The sequence below is a fragment of the Aplysia californica genome, unplaced genomic scaffold (assembly GCF_000002075.1).
Source record: "Aplysia californica isolate F4 #8 unplaced genomic scaffold, AplCal3.0 scaffold00132, whole genome shotgun sequence".
In the NCBI taxonomy this organism is placed as follows: domain Eukaryota; kingdom Metazoa; phylum Mollusca; class Gastropoda; order Aplysiida; family Aplysiidae; genus Aplysia; species Aplysia californica.
Genome location: NW_004797402.1, coordinates 567,467 through 582,234, shown reverse-complemented (window position 1 = coordinate 582,234; position 14,768 = coordinate 567,467). Strand labels below are relative to the sequence as shown.

Here is a 14,768-nt window from a genome sequence, read left to right as displayed (position 1 = left end):
CTTCTTTGGGCTGATACGAAGAATGATTAAAATGTGTTGTTGACTTCAGCAGTGTCACGTCTTCAGACATATTTTATTGGACTTTTTAAAGTTAGATCTCAAGTGGCTATTCTCAAGTGTCGCGCCGGTCAATAGATTGATGGCTATTCTCCAGCGTCACGTATAGTTGCTCATGTACATTTATGGCCTTACACAAACACTCATCAGGATTGGCATTTCTTCAGAATGCGATTCACTACTGTGGACACGCAGCCACTACTCAATGAAAGCACCAGTGATGGAAGAAGGAGAAATTTGTGTGTCAAAGGTGGCAGCACCAGAAGTGCCAACAACCCTCAGTCACAACCAGAAGTACAAGAAGGCGCATCTGGCACTGAACTCAGTTGCAACAATAATGGGAGATGGAAAGCTGTGGAGAAGCGACACATGTGCAACTATGCGTGACGCCATCGATCTATTGACCGGCGCGACGCCAGAGAATAGCTACTTGCTTTTTATTTAACATTTGGTTTTATGCCTTCCTGCATAATGATAATTATTATTAGTAGGATTCGGCCTTTTATCGTTAAAATGATGTCATAAGTTCTAGTACATCTAATAGTAGAGTTGCTGTTGTGAGTCTACACAAAACACAGAGCCAGTTTGATTAAAGTTTGTAGATCTTAAATAATAATGTTGGTTTTTGTTCACAATCTTCATAGAAGTCATGCCATGAGAAATGAATCAGGTTGGTAAAATTGATTTGAAGAGGCTGATAGAAAGCTATTTTATATATATATAGGCCTATATATTGAAATTTTCCATCATGTAATCTTGTATGTATGGGGTTCAAGAATCTTTCAACACAATAAATCTCAAAATGCTGCACTCGGCACTTAAAGCCATTTTTGAAAGAACTAATAAATAACTCAACTGTGTTATGAACAGTTAGGTTTTGTGAAGAACATCATCACACTGTGCCAGATATAAAATTAAACATTTGCTTCAAGTTTCATTGTTGTCCCGAGAGGTCAAAGTTTTCTCTGCTTTAACGTCAGGGTCAAATTTTATGAAGCTAGGCGTGGTCTATTTGCAGTGTGCACTGAAGCTGCTATTCAATTGAACTGAATTGACCTGACTGATCCTGATCTGATCTTACCAATGGGCATCCGGTGTAACTAATTTCTATCTTTTGGGTGGCTTGTATGATATATAATAATAATAATAATAATAATAATAATAATAAATAGCCTTTGTATAGCACATTCCCCGCTCAACAGTAGGCTCTCTATGCGCTTTACACTGTTATTACCCCAGCAGAAAATAGAACACTCGGGAACATTCTCAGCTTCCTGGGAAGCGTACAGTGCAAGCAGCTGATTAAACACTCAAACACTAACAAACTGACAAGATCTTTCGCTGTCTATAGCTGGGTACCCATTCCCACCTGGGTGAAGTGAGGAAAATTCGTGTAAAGTGCCTTTCCCAAGGACACAATGCCGGGCCCCTGACGGGATTCGAACCCACGACACAGCGGATAAAATACCGTCCACACCGCTCACTTAGTTTTCCTTCCCCGGTTCCTCCCCGACCATCCTCACCACCCTGCCCGCCCCGCCCGACAGCCCAGCGCGTAGTCATAAATCACTTGTCAGAGGGGTTAATTGGGGTGACCGCAGCGCCACTCCTCCTGTGCCGGGGCAGTAGTAAATATGGCGTTTTAGTGCAAATTGAAAGCCTCCTAACTCTGAAACTATAAATGCTACAAGGCCGATTGAGATTTCATTGTAACGTGCTATGTTTGACCTGTAGGCCGGTATAACTTGTTTTCTTGTAAGTCCGATTATATCAGTTTTACAAGGGATTTAAGTAAGTCTGTGATTTTCAAACTGGCATCTTCAATGTTTAGAACTTTTTCAGTTTGGATTTAGATATTTCAATCCGGCCCCCAACGATTTAAACAGAAATTCATGTATCAACTGTGGTGACAATTTTCATTTACATGTGCAAGTTTCAAATGCACGAAGTTATTCTATGATTTTCTGTGATTTTTTAAAAATACCAACCCACCACTCTGAACATTCATTCTTGCTGTTTTTAGTTTTCTTGCCTCTACTACATCTGATTTTCGTTGTCATTTTTAACAATATTTTTGTCATGGAGTGCCACACTCAACATGATCATATGGTGGGCATTGTGCTCAAACATCATCGCCTTCTTGAGGAGGCTGCACATGATATAGATGTACAGCTGGTCCATCAATCTATGGAGAATTGCACGCCTGGAATAGGACAAAATGTGCATATCTACGGCAAAAAATGAAAGAGGGCTGGAAAAAAACGAGGAGGACATTCAATTGTTACAGGGCTGTCAGATTTTTCGGATAATCCACGAGAAGCAGAGAGATTTGAGAGGAAGGGTTCTAGTGTACATGATCAGCTGTCAGAGTTAGAGTTTGAGGAGCTTATTCCAAGGTCAAGTCCTGCCTGCTCTGAATTTGATAACATCCTCAAACAACACAACATCACACCACAGGCCTACCACAGCCGTTCATTTATAGGAAGCCACTGCCATAAATTCATCACAGCCCATGTGTACAGACAGCTAGCATCATTTTTAGCAAAAGGAACAGTAATATTGCATGTACACGAAATCAAAGCATAATAGACACTGCATTAATTGTTCTGAGAGAGAAATTTGTTCACGTAAAAGACACCTTCAAAGATATCCACACAGTAATTGCACATGGAAAGCCAATCACTTTAGAGAGAATACCACATATTCAGTCATGCATCACACGATATATGTCTTTATACAGAAACATATTTGGCAAATAAAAGGTCTTGAGTCGATAGTGCCGTAAAACACGTGCTACTCAATCAAAATGGATCAAAAGAAAAGGTCATCCCCAAACAACACATCCTTGAGAAACACTGCGTTCCTTGGATACAAAAATGTGGGTTTGGAATGGCCTTTCATTGTGAGTCTCATTCATGCACCGTGGCCTAACAGACAAAGAAAAACACGTCAAAACAATCATGCAGTCACAACACGTCCAAACCCACCCTGAGCTACTCTGTCGTGTGCACCACCCATCAAAAGACGAAAGCTTACAGCGGAAAAATGAGATAATTCCTCCAGTCCAGCAATGTTGTGTTCTTTTTGTATTTTGTGTTTAGGTTGTGTTTTCATAAGTGTATCGGCAAGAAAAGATCTGTCCTGTAGTTACATGTATCGTGGATATCGCTATGAAAAAACAAGGTCGCAAAGCAAGAGTATTGCAAAAATCAACTTCAAACCTGAATAATTACGGATCCAGAAACTTCGTGCGTATGCCCCTTTGTCAGTACAAATTTCATTATGTTCTCAGTCCTGTGTGCAAATTTGATTGAATTCGTTGGGGGCAATCATATTTAAATCGATGTTTATAATTGATTACCCATGACACATTTATCAAATTAAGTCCCCTTTTTGAGAACTTCACAGCTTTTAAGTGTAATGTACCATGTTCTTCCGATTTCTACATTTTCTTCCTTAATATGTTGAATATTTACGTGGTCTTGATTAAAATATTCATCTTACATTAGCTTTGGCTCACTGTGCTGGTAAACTTTGCAAAAAATACAAGAGCGCTGCCGGTGTTCGGCTGATTAGGGAAATCCCCGGCGGCGCAGGTAAATGACCCCGTGACCTGGGGAAGCGCGGGCTTGCTTGCCTCGCGCCAGCCGAAACTAAATGGGCGCTCTATAACCGCTGTGACGACCTTACGGTTGCGAGTCCGAGAGCCTAACCACTAGGCCACCGACACCACAGTTAATATTCAGTTAGCACCAGGTTCCAAGCAACATCTTTTGATCATTCCTCCATACCTTGGGGTCCAATAAATATTAGAGTAATTCTATCAACAGTGCACGGCTTATCTATGTGACATGGGTGATAGAAACTACCTGTAAACTTTACTTATATGCGCGTCATTCACGTAAGTTTTAATACAAGTTCCCCCTCATGAGAACATTCGTATTAACTCACACTATTGGATGCTTACTTCAGCTTTTGGTTTTTTTTCATCAGGCGGACATTATCGTTATCAACTGCCACTTAGTGGTGAGGGACACCATGTTGGAGTTGCCGAGGCTTACTGGAGCTCTTCGGGCCTTTGGTAGCGTGACATCTCAAGACGACACAGAGGGGTCAACTGTCTTCCATAATGACCTTGTCTTGCGGAAATCCCTGGCCTTGCAAAAGCAGAAAGAGAAAAGTCTGTCTTGGAAAGACTTGAATTCATTTTTCAGAACTCACTCCAATGTGAGTCCCAATGAACTGGCCACCACAGTGAAGCAGCTGATTGCAACAGCGAAGAGTATTGGTGAGATGCTGTGATCTCTTTTTTGCTTTTAAGAGAAAGACTGGGTCTTTTATAAATGCCATGCTGTTGAATTGTATTGTGGCAGAGAGCAATTTTGCAATGTCAAATGTTGGATTGTTCAACTTAGGTAGTTATATTTTGCTCAAAGTCCAGCAGTGGCATGTATATATATTTCTAGTACAATGAATGGGCTCACCACCTTGCATATGTAAAAATCAATGTGACTTTGATTCCCTGGATTTCCCCCTCTGTCATGTAGTTTTTGTGTCAATAAAGACTTGCCTACAACTGGAGCCAGTACGGATGTTTTGTTTATTTTTCTTTTGTTTTTCATATTTTTGATTTAAAGGAAATCAGGGGAATGGGAGGGAATGTTAGACACATGTTGGAAAACTAAGAAATGGGGAGATATTTTATCTTAAAGATACCATTGTTTCATATGGAAGTTTGCACTGATGGTTGGTTCAGGCGACTAATTTGCTAACCCTTCTTATGATGGAATGTAAAGTGTATGAAAATCTGTTCTCAAATGTACATGTCTAATTTTGACATTGGTTCATGCCTCTGTCTTCCTTGCTCCATTCTTCTCACTTCTATACTCTTTCCACTGAGCGTAGTGCTCTCGCATCAAAATGACCATTATTATTTAAGATATCTTTAAAGACACATTTAATGACATCATTTTTATGTCAGTAGATTCATGTTCAGTACAATGTTATGTAAATGTCTATGTATCCTTTTATGTATTTTGCGAATTGCATTGTGTATATTATTTTATTAAATGTATTTGTATGGGATCATTTCGTAACGATGTGTAAGCGTGCGCATGTGATAAGCAAGTAGATGTGTGTGTGTATGTGTGTGCGTGTGTTTGGCGTACATGTGTGCACATGTGTGCGTGTAATGTGTGGGTGAGTGTGTGTGTGTTTGAATATTTGTATGGAGTGTGTGTGTGTGTGTGCGTGAATATTGTTCGTACATCTCTCTCTCTCTTGCCCTTTTTAACTCCGTACATGCCTTTATGTAAAGCACGTAGACCTGTGCTTATACGGGAGTGGGTGCTGTAGAAATGATCTTCATTATTATTATTATTAAAAGCTGAAGAGTCTCACCCGATGTTTAAAAAAAGAAAGAGACTTTTCAATCCGTTCTTTTTTCTGTTCCAGTTGGATCCGAGGAGTCTGCGGACACAGTGGAGTGTGGCGCGGCTTTTCTGTTTGAGGTGTTCAAGTCTGTGGAGACGGTCGGTCAGAGAGAGGCCACCCAACTGAGAGGCACGTTCGGCCCCTACCCGGCCAGCGCTGCCACCAAAGCGTGTCAGATTGTGAAGAAGATCGTAGGCTGGCTACCTGAGGAAGCTGTGGCTGAATTGTCCTCAGAAAGAGAAGAGGGTATGTGAGAAGATTATGTTTAACACGACATATTTTTCTTGACAATTTATTATGGGAGTCCACTACAATCCATCCACTCTCTTTAAATCAATTTTTTTTCTGAGATAGTCTTAAATTACCTTGTTGCAGTGAACCAAATGAATTTAATACAGTGATTATGACCTTTGTGCTGAGTTTGAGAAAGTAGGCGAATGTAGTTACGGGGCTTTGTTCTTCCTAGTATACTTTTTGCTGGAGTTTTGAGTATATTAGGTGAGAGAAAATGCATAGAAGTATTGTAATCCCCGTTGATGGATATTTGTGAGGCGCTCGTCAAAATAAAAAAATAGGAGAAACAGGCATTTTTCCGAAAGTTTGGACATTTTTATCTAATTTTTATTTTTCGAGCTCAGCCTTTTTTGTGTCCATATATTTTAATAAAAAACATTGGTTAAAGGCACAGAATATATCACTTTTCTGTTTTCAAGGACTCTTCAGCTATTAAAATTAATACATTTTTGTGGCCATTTTCTCGCTAATTTCACCATTGAAACCAGGCGACCTCACTTCCTTCAATCGCAAATATCTTGAGTTCTATTCAAGATATATGGATATTTATTTCACTTAAAGCAAGATAGATAAATCAGCTTTCAGGTGATACCAATAATTCCAGATGCCCCAAAATTGATGAGTGCCTGATTCCACCGTGTCATGACACATTTGTGCATTTATATTGTAATTTACAATTACTCTAAAGTCCAAATATGCCATTTGCTCCCCATTGGATGGGTTATCATTTGTGAATTTATGATTTTTTTTTACTTTTTCAGGAGATGGGGCAGCTACCCTTGAAGAATTTGGTCTCTCGATCAAATTCACTATGCCTTATGATATAGATTCTGTCGATGAAGATGAAGAAGAGCTCTCTAGTGAGGAAGAGGAAGACTCTCAGAGCAGCAAAGATTTTGACCTGCGGTACAGTACCCATGCCCAACTCCACACAGACCAGCAGTCAAATACAGGTGCCAGGTCAAGGTCGTCGGAGTTTGACACAAGCTGGATGCTGTCGATGCTGGCCAAGTACTTTGACGGCACCGACACGGGTGTGTGCATGGGCCTTGAGGAACTCTCTGATACCGTCTTTGATGTGATTGCTTCCCAACGCTCTGACAATGAACTGCAAAATGAGGTGAGTCTGTGGGCATCACTTTGTTTTGGTAAGGTTTTGCGGCACTTGCAACTGCATAAGGTCATATGAGCGCCAAGGGGTGGATGACAACAGAGAAATCCAAACGGGGAATCAGGCTTACTACTCTGCTCTCCTCTCTAGTCTCAACAGTACAAAGTCTGCTTCGCCTATCAAGGCACCCCGGAAATTGAAGTTCACAAGAGAGTGACAAACATACAAAAGAAGTAGAGGAATAATGATGATAGAGATCAGTAAAGAAAAAGCAGCAATTCCCTACTGTTTCATATAGTGTCTCTTTAAAATCAGTCGTTTCTGTAAGTGACATCGATGGTCTAGTGGTTAGGCTGTCGGGCTTGCAACGGAAAAGTCGTGGTTGGCACCCTGTCAGGGGCCTCATCTCACGTCTTTGGAAAAGGCAGTGTACACACGAAGTTTTCTCACTTCACCCAGGTGGGAATTAATACCTGGCTAGACTAGACTTGCTAAAGAGACAGCTGAAGATCTTGTCAGTATGTTAATGTATGAGTGCTTAACTGGGCTGCTGGCACTGTATGGGTGAAGCTGAGAATATTTCTGAGTTTTTTTATGGTCTGCTGGGGTAATAACATTGATTGCAAAGTGCACAGAGCTTGCTGTTGAGTTGGGGTATGTGCTATACAAATGCTGTTTACTATTATTAATGCGGCATTTGCCTTGACTCATTCCTTCTGCTTTGCTAATTTATGCAAGTCCTTCCAGCTTAATAGACTGAGTTGGTAGAACAGGGCACATGATACATAAGAATATCAGAGACTTTGATTCCTGTTTAATATTCTCAGTAATGGACTCTCAGGTAATGTGTTATGGTGTTTTTGGATACTATGGTACTTTGACGACATCTGTAGCAGTCCTGTGTGTTGTATATATGGATGGTACTGTAAGTTGCTTAACCCTATCCGTACGTCGTGTTTTATTATCGTATCCATACGACGTGGGGAACTCTGTGCCACCACTTAACCCTATCTGTACGTCGTGTTTTATTATCGTATCTATACGACGTGGGGAACTCTGTGCCACCACTTAACCCTATCCGTACGTCGTGTTTGATTATCGTATCCATACAACGTGGGGAACTCTGTGCCACCACTTTCAAAGAGGGAATTTACTCGTTAATCCGATCCGTATGCTTTGCATAGCAGTCTGTCAAAATGAATTTTTGAGAAATACTGAAACTTTCAAAGAGATTTTCATCCTAGAAGTATTTCTAAAAAGTGAAGAATACAACCCCGGGGGGTACAAAATGACCCCCAGTCTTCCGGATAGGGTTAAATGTTATTGCATAAATTCTAATGAGTTATTTAGCTGTCAGTCGTCGATGTTACAAGTGTTTATTGGAGCTTATTTTTAAAAAGTTGAATTTGTTCCCATTTCTTCGTAAAATTTGCATTCTTTTTGATTTTCGTGCCTAAGAGTCAATATTGTTCTCTTAAATTCAAACTTTAAAGTATTCAGATTGTAATATTCAATTTGGTTGATATGGTATCATTTGCTTTGGCTGTAATGCAGTACCTTTCCTAACATGATGACTATCAATTTTCTCTTTTATTTTTTTTTTCAATCCCAACTCCCACGTCAAAACCCTCAAGCTGTTTGACCTGCTAGGCTTTGACAGGTTTGAGCTGATCCAGCAAATCCTCAGCAACCGTGACAAGCTGCTCAAGGCCAAGGTCTCGGAATCCACACGTGCCCTTATGCAGCAAGCTCCTAGTAAGTCAATGTTTGACTATTCTTCTCATAGACAAAGTTGGCTCTTGCAATGAATTTTTCTTTTTCACCGCCTCGCTCTCTCTGCCACCCTCTCCCTCTCTCCCTTGCTCTCTCTCTCTCTCCCTCTCTCTCTCTCTCTCTGTCTCTCTCTCTCTCCTCTCTCTGTTTCTCTCTCACTTTTTCTCAGTCTTTCTCTCTTTTTTTCTTTTCCCCTGTCCATCTCTCTTCCTCTTCCTCTTCCCCCTCTGTTCTTCCCTGTCTCTCACCCTGTCTTCTGCTCTTTCATTCTGTCTCATTCTCTATATCATCATTCTCTGTCTCCGTCACTCTGCTACTCATGCCTACATCTCTGAGCTTGCACAAGTCACTTTGCAATCACACAGCCAGCAGTACAAAATACCCCATCTGGTCACCCAGCCACGAGAGAGACTGCAGCAGACTTCTCGGGCCTGGCGCCGGACGCCAGGGGCCAGGTGACCAAAACGGATAATTTTCATCAGCACATTATTGCGCCAAGTGACTGCAAAGTGTCGAATCATAGTTACAGAAGTGATGGACTTTCTACTATTTTATCCAAGAATTACTCACACCTTGCTCGAGTTCTGAAGTGTTAACTCAAGATGCCGCTGAATCTGTTGATACCTATTGTGTTCTTAGACTTTATCTTTTCCTGGGGTTACATGATTTATTAACTGAATGGCTCTTGATTTCTAACCCTCCCAGCCCCAGCCATTTTTGTGTTCTTTCTCCCTGACCCCAGTCCCAGCCAATACAGCAGTATTTCAGAAAAAGAGGCATACATTCTTAAAAAATGATGTATCTTTGTAATGAGGTTTAGATAATAACATTTAACAATGTTTAAAGGTAAAAGAACAAATATTATGAGCATTAAAGTTCAATTAAATTAGCTAATTTTGAAAAATGCGCAAATTCAGTAACCCCGAAACTGGGAATACACACTCTTGGGACGATGGGAGGTACAAGCGCTGCTGGGATGGAAGGGTTAATATAAAAAAAAACAACCATATTTCCTAAAAGATTATAGTTGTGTATGTTTTGTGGCCCTCATTGACAAAATTAGATCATTTAAGAGGCTGGCTACTTCAGCCTTAACTGTCAGGTCCATCCCGGGCTGAGAGGGATACAACATCCCATCCCAGCAGACAGACAAAGTTACTTGAGTATATGAGTGTTTGAGCGCCTGCAGATGGCAGCTTGCCCTGTATGCCTCCCAGGAAGTTGAGGTTGCTTCAGAATGCTATCAGGTCTGCTGGGGTAATGATATAGATGGTAAAGGCATAGAATTTGTTTTTGAGCGGGACTTTATGCTGTACAAATACCATCTATCTGTTGTTTTTATTAGACTTAACAATTCCTCCCTACGTGTCCTTTGCATACATTGCAGAAGCGTGAAACTGCTAACCACAGATGCAGATGCTCGAAGTTTGCCTAATGGAATATTTTTTTCAATTTGTTGCAGAAAATAAGGAACCTTCTCGTCCTGCATATGGCTGTCAAGTGGTTGTGCAGGTAAGGAAATTCTACTGTATTGACTTCATTGGCTTTTTACCTAGAATTCGCCTGATTTGAGCATTTTGACAATGAAAATTACAATCTTATTCATCTTGCAGTGAGAAATTTATTTTCTTTAAAAAATTGTTCACTAGCTATAGAAAGTTATGTGTTTTTCTAGAGCATTTAGAAAGTAAGATATTTTAATTCTGATGTCATAGTTATGAAACAAAAGTTAAATGACTTTTGAAAAATAAATTTTTTTCTAAGAAGAGGTCAGGATGGAAGTAAAAGAATCAGCATTGGAAGAGGGGAAGGTGGCTGGGAAAACCATTTCAGTTTTGCTTTAAAAAAATGCATGGGAGAAACATGGATAGCAGTTATCTTTCTTTTAGTTCTTATGGACTGTGATTAATCTGCAGTTTGACATAGTAAATTTAAGTAAACTAGGCAAAATGATTAGCATAATTCGTCTTCTGTTGTCTTTTTTATATCTAAGGCTATTGCATAAATTCTGAAGGTGGGTGGTTGGCGGGTGCTCTGGTGTGGTTTGCTTCTTCTTTCCTATCAAACGTCTATCATCTTTATCTCCCCTCCTTCTCTTTTGTGTTTGTTACTCTCTTATAACACGCCTAATCTTCGGCACTGATATGACCTCATTGTGTTGCAAGTGCCGTGAAACTCTAACTAAAACAAAACATTCTGAAGACCAAGGTTTTTCCCTTTACTGCCTGGCCCGAGACTGTCTGGGGCTCTTTGATTGGATTATGAATGGAAGCAAACTCCTGTTTAAGTGAAGCTTCATGTTTATCTCAACACAAATTTTTAATGTTTTCTTTTTATCAAATGGAGTGAAAGCTCAGCTGTTCTGTGCAGCAAAAATTTTTGTATATTTTTTTCTTTTGGGTTTTTGTTTCGAAACTTCACAATATAACCCTACCCACCATTTGCTTCCTCATATACAACCACCCAGAACCTTTCGTATAAAAGTTTCAGCTCACTGTTTCTTATGTCATGGGGTCCAGAGTGTTGGTGATAATTTGGCTGTGGGTTTGCGAGGGGAAATATGACGTGACTAAACTTCTAAAATAATTTGAAATATAAAAGAATATTATTTTTTTGCTTTTAAGCAGTTGATTTATGAAATGCAGCATTGCACTTTCACTTCAAGATCTACTCCATTACTCAAGTCTCAGGCCTGGCAATGAAGGGGTTTATGATTGACTGGCTTTTTGCTTCAATTGGTCCCTTTTAAACTCAAGGGGGCTATCCAGATAAATGCTGTTTTGAGAAAATCGAAGTTAAAGTTTTGGGATCCTTATTCCGTCTCTTTAAAAAACAAGGAGAATTTTCTCTATAATCACCAAGCAAATATACACTCCAGTGAAACCAAACTTCTCCTATAGGTAGGGCAATGCTCACTTTTAGTGTAGGTCAAGATTTCTGGAACCCCCCGAAATCTGGGTCAGCCCTCTTGTCCTTAAAAGCGACCAATGAACTCTTTCCCTTCTGTAGAGTGTTGAGGAGAAGTACCTAGCCAAGCAGATACGCAAGGAAGAAAAGCGGACACGAAAGGACGGAAGATTCACCGATGAGGATATGGAGATTGCTGGAGCTCTTGACATGTCTCCGGAGGAGCTCAGAGCCAGCAGGTATGTGTTTATTTCTCATACATACAGGTGTGTGTGTGTGTGTGTGTGTGGGTTTGTGTATGTGTGTGTGTGTGTGTTTATTTCTCATACGTGCGAGTGTGTGTGCGTGTGTTTTTTTGTGTGTGTGTGTGTGTGTGTGTGTGTGTGTGTGTGTGTGTGTGTGTGTGTTTGCAGGTGTGTTCTGACTGGAGCAGTAACAGTGTCCTCCAATATTGCAATGCTTTAAGTTGCTAAGGATTGCAATTGACTTGTATAGATTTTCCTGGTCTTATCTGAGACTAGGGCTGAGAGGGATAGCGGGTGGTTGGCGGGTGCTCTGGTGTGGTTTACTCCTTCTTTCCTATCAAACATCTATTGTCCTGATCTCTCCTACTTTTTTTCTGTGTTTGTTACTGTCTTGTAACACCTCTAATCTTCGGCTTTTATATGACCTCATTATGTTGCAAGTGCCGTTAAACTCTTACTAAAATTAAACTGAGAGGGATACAAAAGCCAAGCAGAAAGACTGAGATACTCTACAATAGTTTTCCCCATTCAGAACACGAGCACTCTGGTCTATTGTGTGCATGCCAAATCACTTAACCACCACACCCCAGACGCCAGTAATGTGTTGGTCACAGTTATTTCAAGTGGCTGGTTGGTGGGTGCTCTGGTGTGGTTTGCTCCTTCTTTCCTATCAAACATCTATCGTCCGTACCTCCCCTTCTTCTTTTTTATGTTTGTTACTCTCTTGTAACACCTGTAATCTTCGGCACTTATATGACCTTATGCAGTTGCAAGCGCCGTAAAACCTCTACTAAAACTAAAGACAGTTATTTCAACAGCTCCACATTGTGCGTGTGTGTCTGTGTGTGTGTTTCAGGGAGGCGGCTCTGCGTGCGGCAGCTTCCGCTCCTCTCTTCTCCGGACGGTCTGCCAGCTACGTGCGCCAGGAGAGGTATCCCTTCGTGTTTGACAAGCTGGCGGAGGCTAGGCAGTCATCCGCGTTTGTCGGAGGGGCAAAGGTAAATTGCACTTTGATGTTCTTTTTTTTATCTAGCCCAAACAGTCCTCCGAACTCATTGTCTGTGCAAAGGTAAATGGCATTTAGATGGGACTTGTATGTTCTTTACCTTTCTATCTGACCCAAGAAAGCCTGTTTTTCAGATACTCTGTCATCTGTATGAGACTGATGCTATTGCTTCTAGGGGAGGACTTCCGTAATGAGCGACCACTATGAGACAGCAGAATTGAGGGCTAGGGGTAGGGGTAGATCTAGGGTTAGGCCTCTTCTTTACTATGTTTGATGGGGTGGTCGCTCATTACAGAAGTCCTTCCGTTTCTAGTTCTGGTCCTGACAAAGTTTTTGTTCAATGTTCCCTAACTGGCTGCTGGGTCTCAGTCTATTTTTTTATTTTAAAAATTTTGGTACATGGCTGATAACCGATACAATCCAAGATAGTTTTTGATTTGTAAACAGTTGTATTATCGGGGGTGGTGTTAAAAAGTTTCCATGACCAAAGCTTTCCTCTTTTCTGCCTGTGATTCATCAGAGGCTTTGGCAACTACAGATGGCTTTTTAAGAAATTGTGTCGTAAATCCTTGCTTTGCTGAATGCGTGTCATATGACACCTGACGTCGTGGAATCTTCAGTGTGCTTCTGTTTGCTCTTGGTTGAGAAAAATTTGTTGCTGCAATAAGTATCTCATGCCAGTGTGAATACCATGACATGTGAGGCGGCGTGGTGGAATCAGGCTCTCGTCAATTTTGGGGCACATAGAATTATTGGTATCATCTTAAAGCTTGTTCATTTGTCTTGCTTTCAATGAAAGAATTACCCATCCATCTTCAATAGAAGTGGAGATATATTGTATTGAAGGAGGTGGGGGTCATCTGGTTTAATAGGAAAAATTAGCGAGAAAATGGCCGCGAAAGCTAGGTACATTCCAAAGCTGGAGAGTCCTTGGAAACTGTAAATTTATATTTTTGTGCCTTAAATCAACGTTTTCGGTGAAATCCTCCAAGGAATGTGTTTGTAAATGGACATAACAGGTGTTGAGCCAAGAAACAAATATTTGATAAAGATTGCTCAGCAGGGAGAAAACTGCTGTTTTCTCCGATTTCATTATTTTGACGAGAGCCTGATTCCACCATGCGGCCTCACATATACCCTTTGTGGTTTTGGTGTATGTGCAAGGGCTACTTATCTATGTTTGTGGGTGGTTTGCGGGTGCTCTTGTGTGGTTTGCTCCTTCTTTCCTATCAAACATCTATCGTCCTGATTTCTCGTACTTCTTTTGTGTGTTTGTTTCTCTCTTGTAATTCCTCTAATCTTGGGCACTTATATGACCTTGTTGTGTTGCAAGTTCCGTAAAATTCTGACTAAAACTATCTGTGTTTCAGTTTTGTGTGTGTCCTGTGTCCTGATTTGCTGCTGGATGTTTATGATTTTTGGAGAAAATTTGTCACCATGGAAGTAATTGTTGTCCTTGGAAAAAAAAAAAAAAGAAAATTGTTTGGAATTTGTTGATGATGATTTTTTTTGGGGTTTCCTTAATGGGCCTGGTGGACTCCACGAAGAAATCTTCGAGCGAGAGCGAGGTTTTTTTTCTGCTCCATTGTCATTATACTCAGAGGCACCTCCACTCGTCCAAACAACTCCATTCGAATTGCCATTGATGATGATGATGATGATGCTGATGATGATGCTGATGATGATGATGACATCTGTGCTTCAGTTTAAGTTCTGCGTCTGTTTCTCTAGTTGGCCCTCCCGGAGAGTTTCACTCGCAAAGACGAGAAGCTGTATGAAGAGGTGAACATCCCACCGAGTGACGCGGCCCCAGTGAACATTGGCAAGGAGAGGGTGTCCATCTCTTCTCTTGACGAGGTATTGTTGGGATGGGGGGAGGAGGGATGTGTGTGTGTATTTGTGTGTGTGGTGTGTGTGTGTGTGTGTGTGTGTGTGTGTGTGT

General features: G+C 40.9%; 1 protein-coding gene across 1 annotated transcript in view; it reads left to right on the top strand.

Annotated features, from left to right (window-relative positions):
* Window positions 1–520: 520 nt before the first annotated feature.
* Window positions 521–14,768, top strand: part of LOC101845538 (activating signal cointegrator 1 complex subunit 3) — a gene marked incomplete at its 3' end in the record, with an annotated part of 115,071 nt that continues 100,823 nt past the window's right edge. Inside the window, 9 exon segments of the mRNA XM_035969260.1 lie at window positions 521–727; window positions 4,051–4,345; window positions 5,512–5,736; window positions 6,546–6,904; window positions 8,530–8,650; window positions 10,131–10,180; window positions 11,678–11,814; window positions 12,677–12,818; window positions 14,558–14,683. Of these exon segments, the coding sequence (XP_035825153.1) occupies window positions 719–727; window positions 4,051–4,345; window positions 5,512–5,736; window positions 6,546–6,904; window positions 8,530–8,650; window positions 10,131–10,180; window positions 11,678–11,814; window positions 12,677–12,818; window positions 14,558–14,683 (1,464 nt within the window).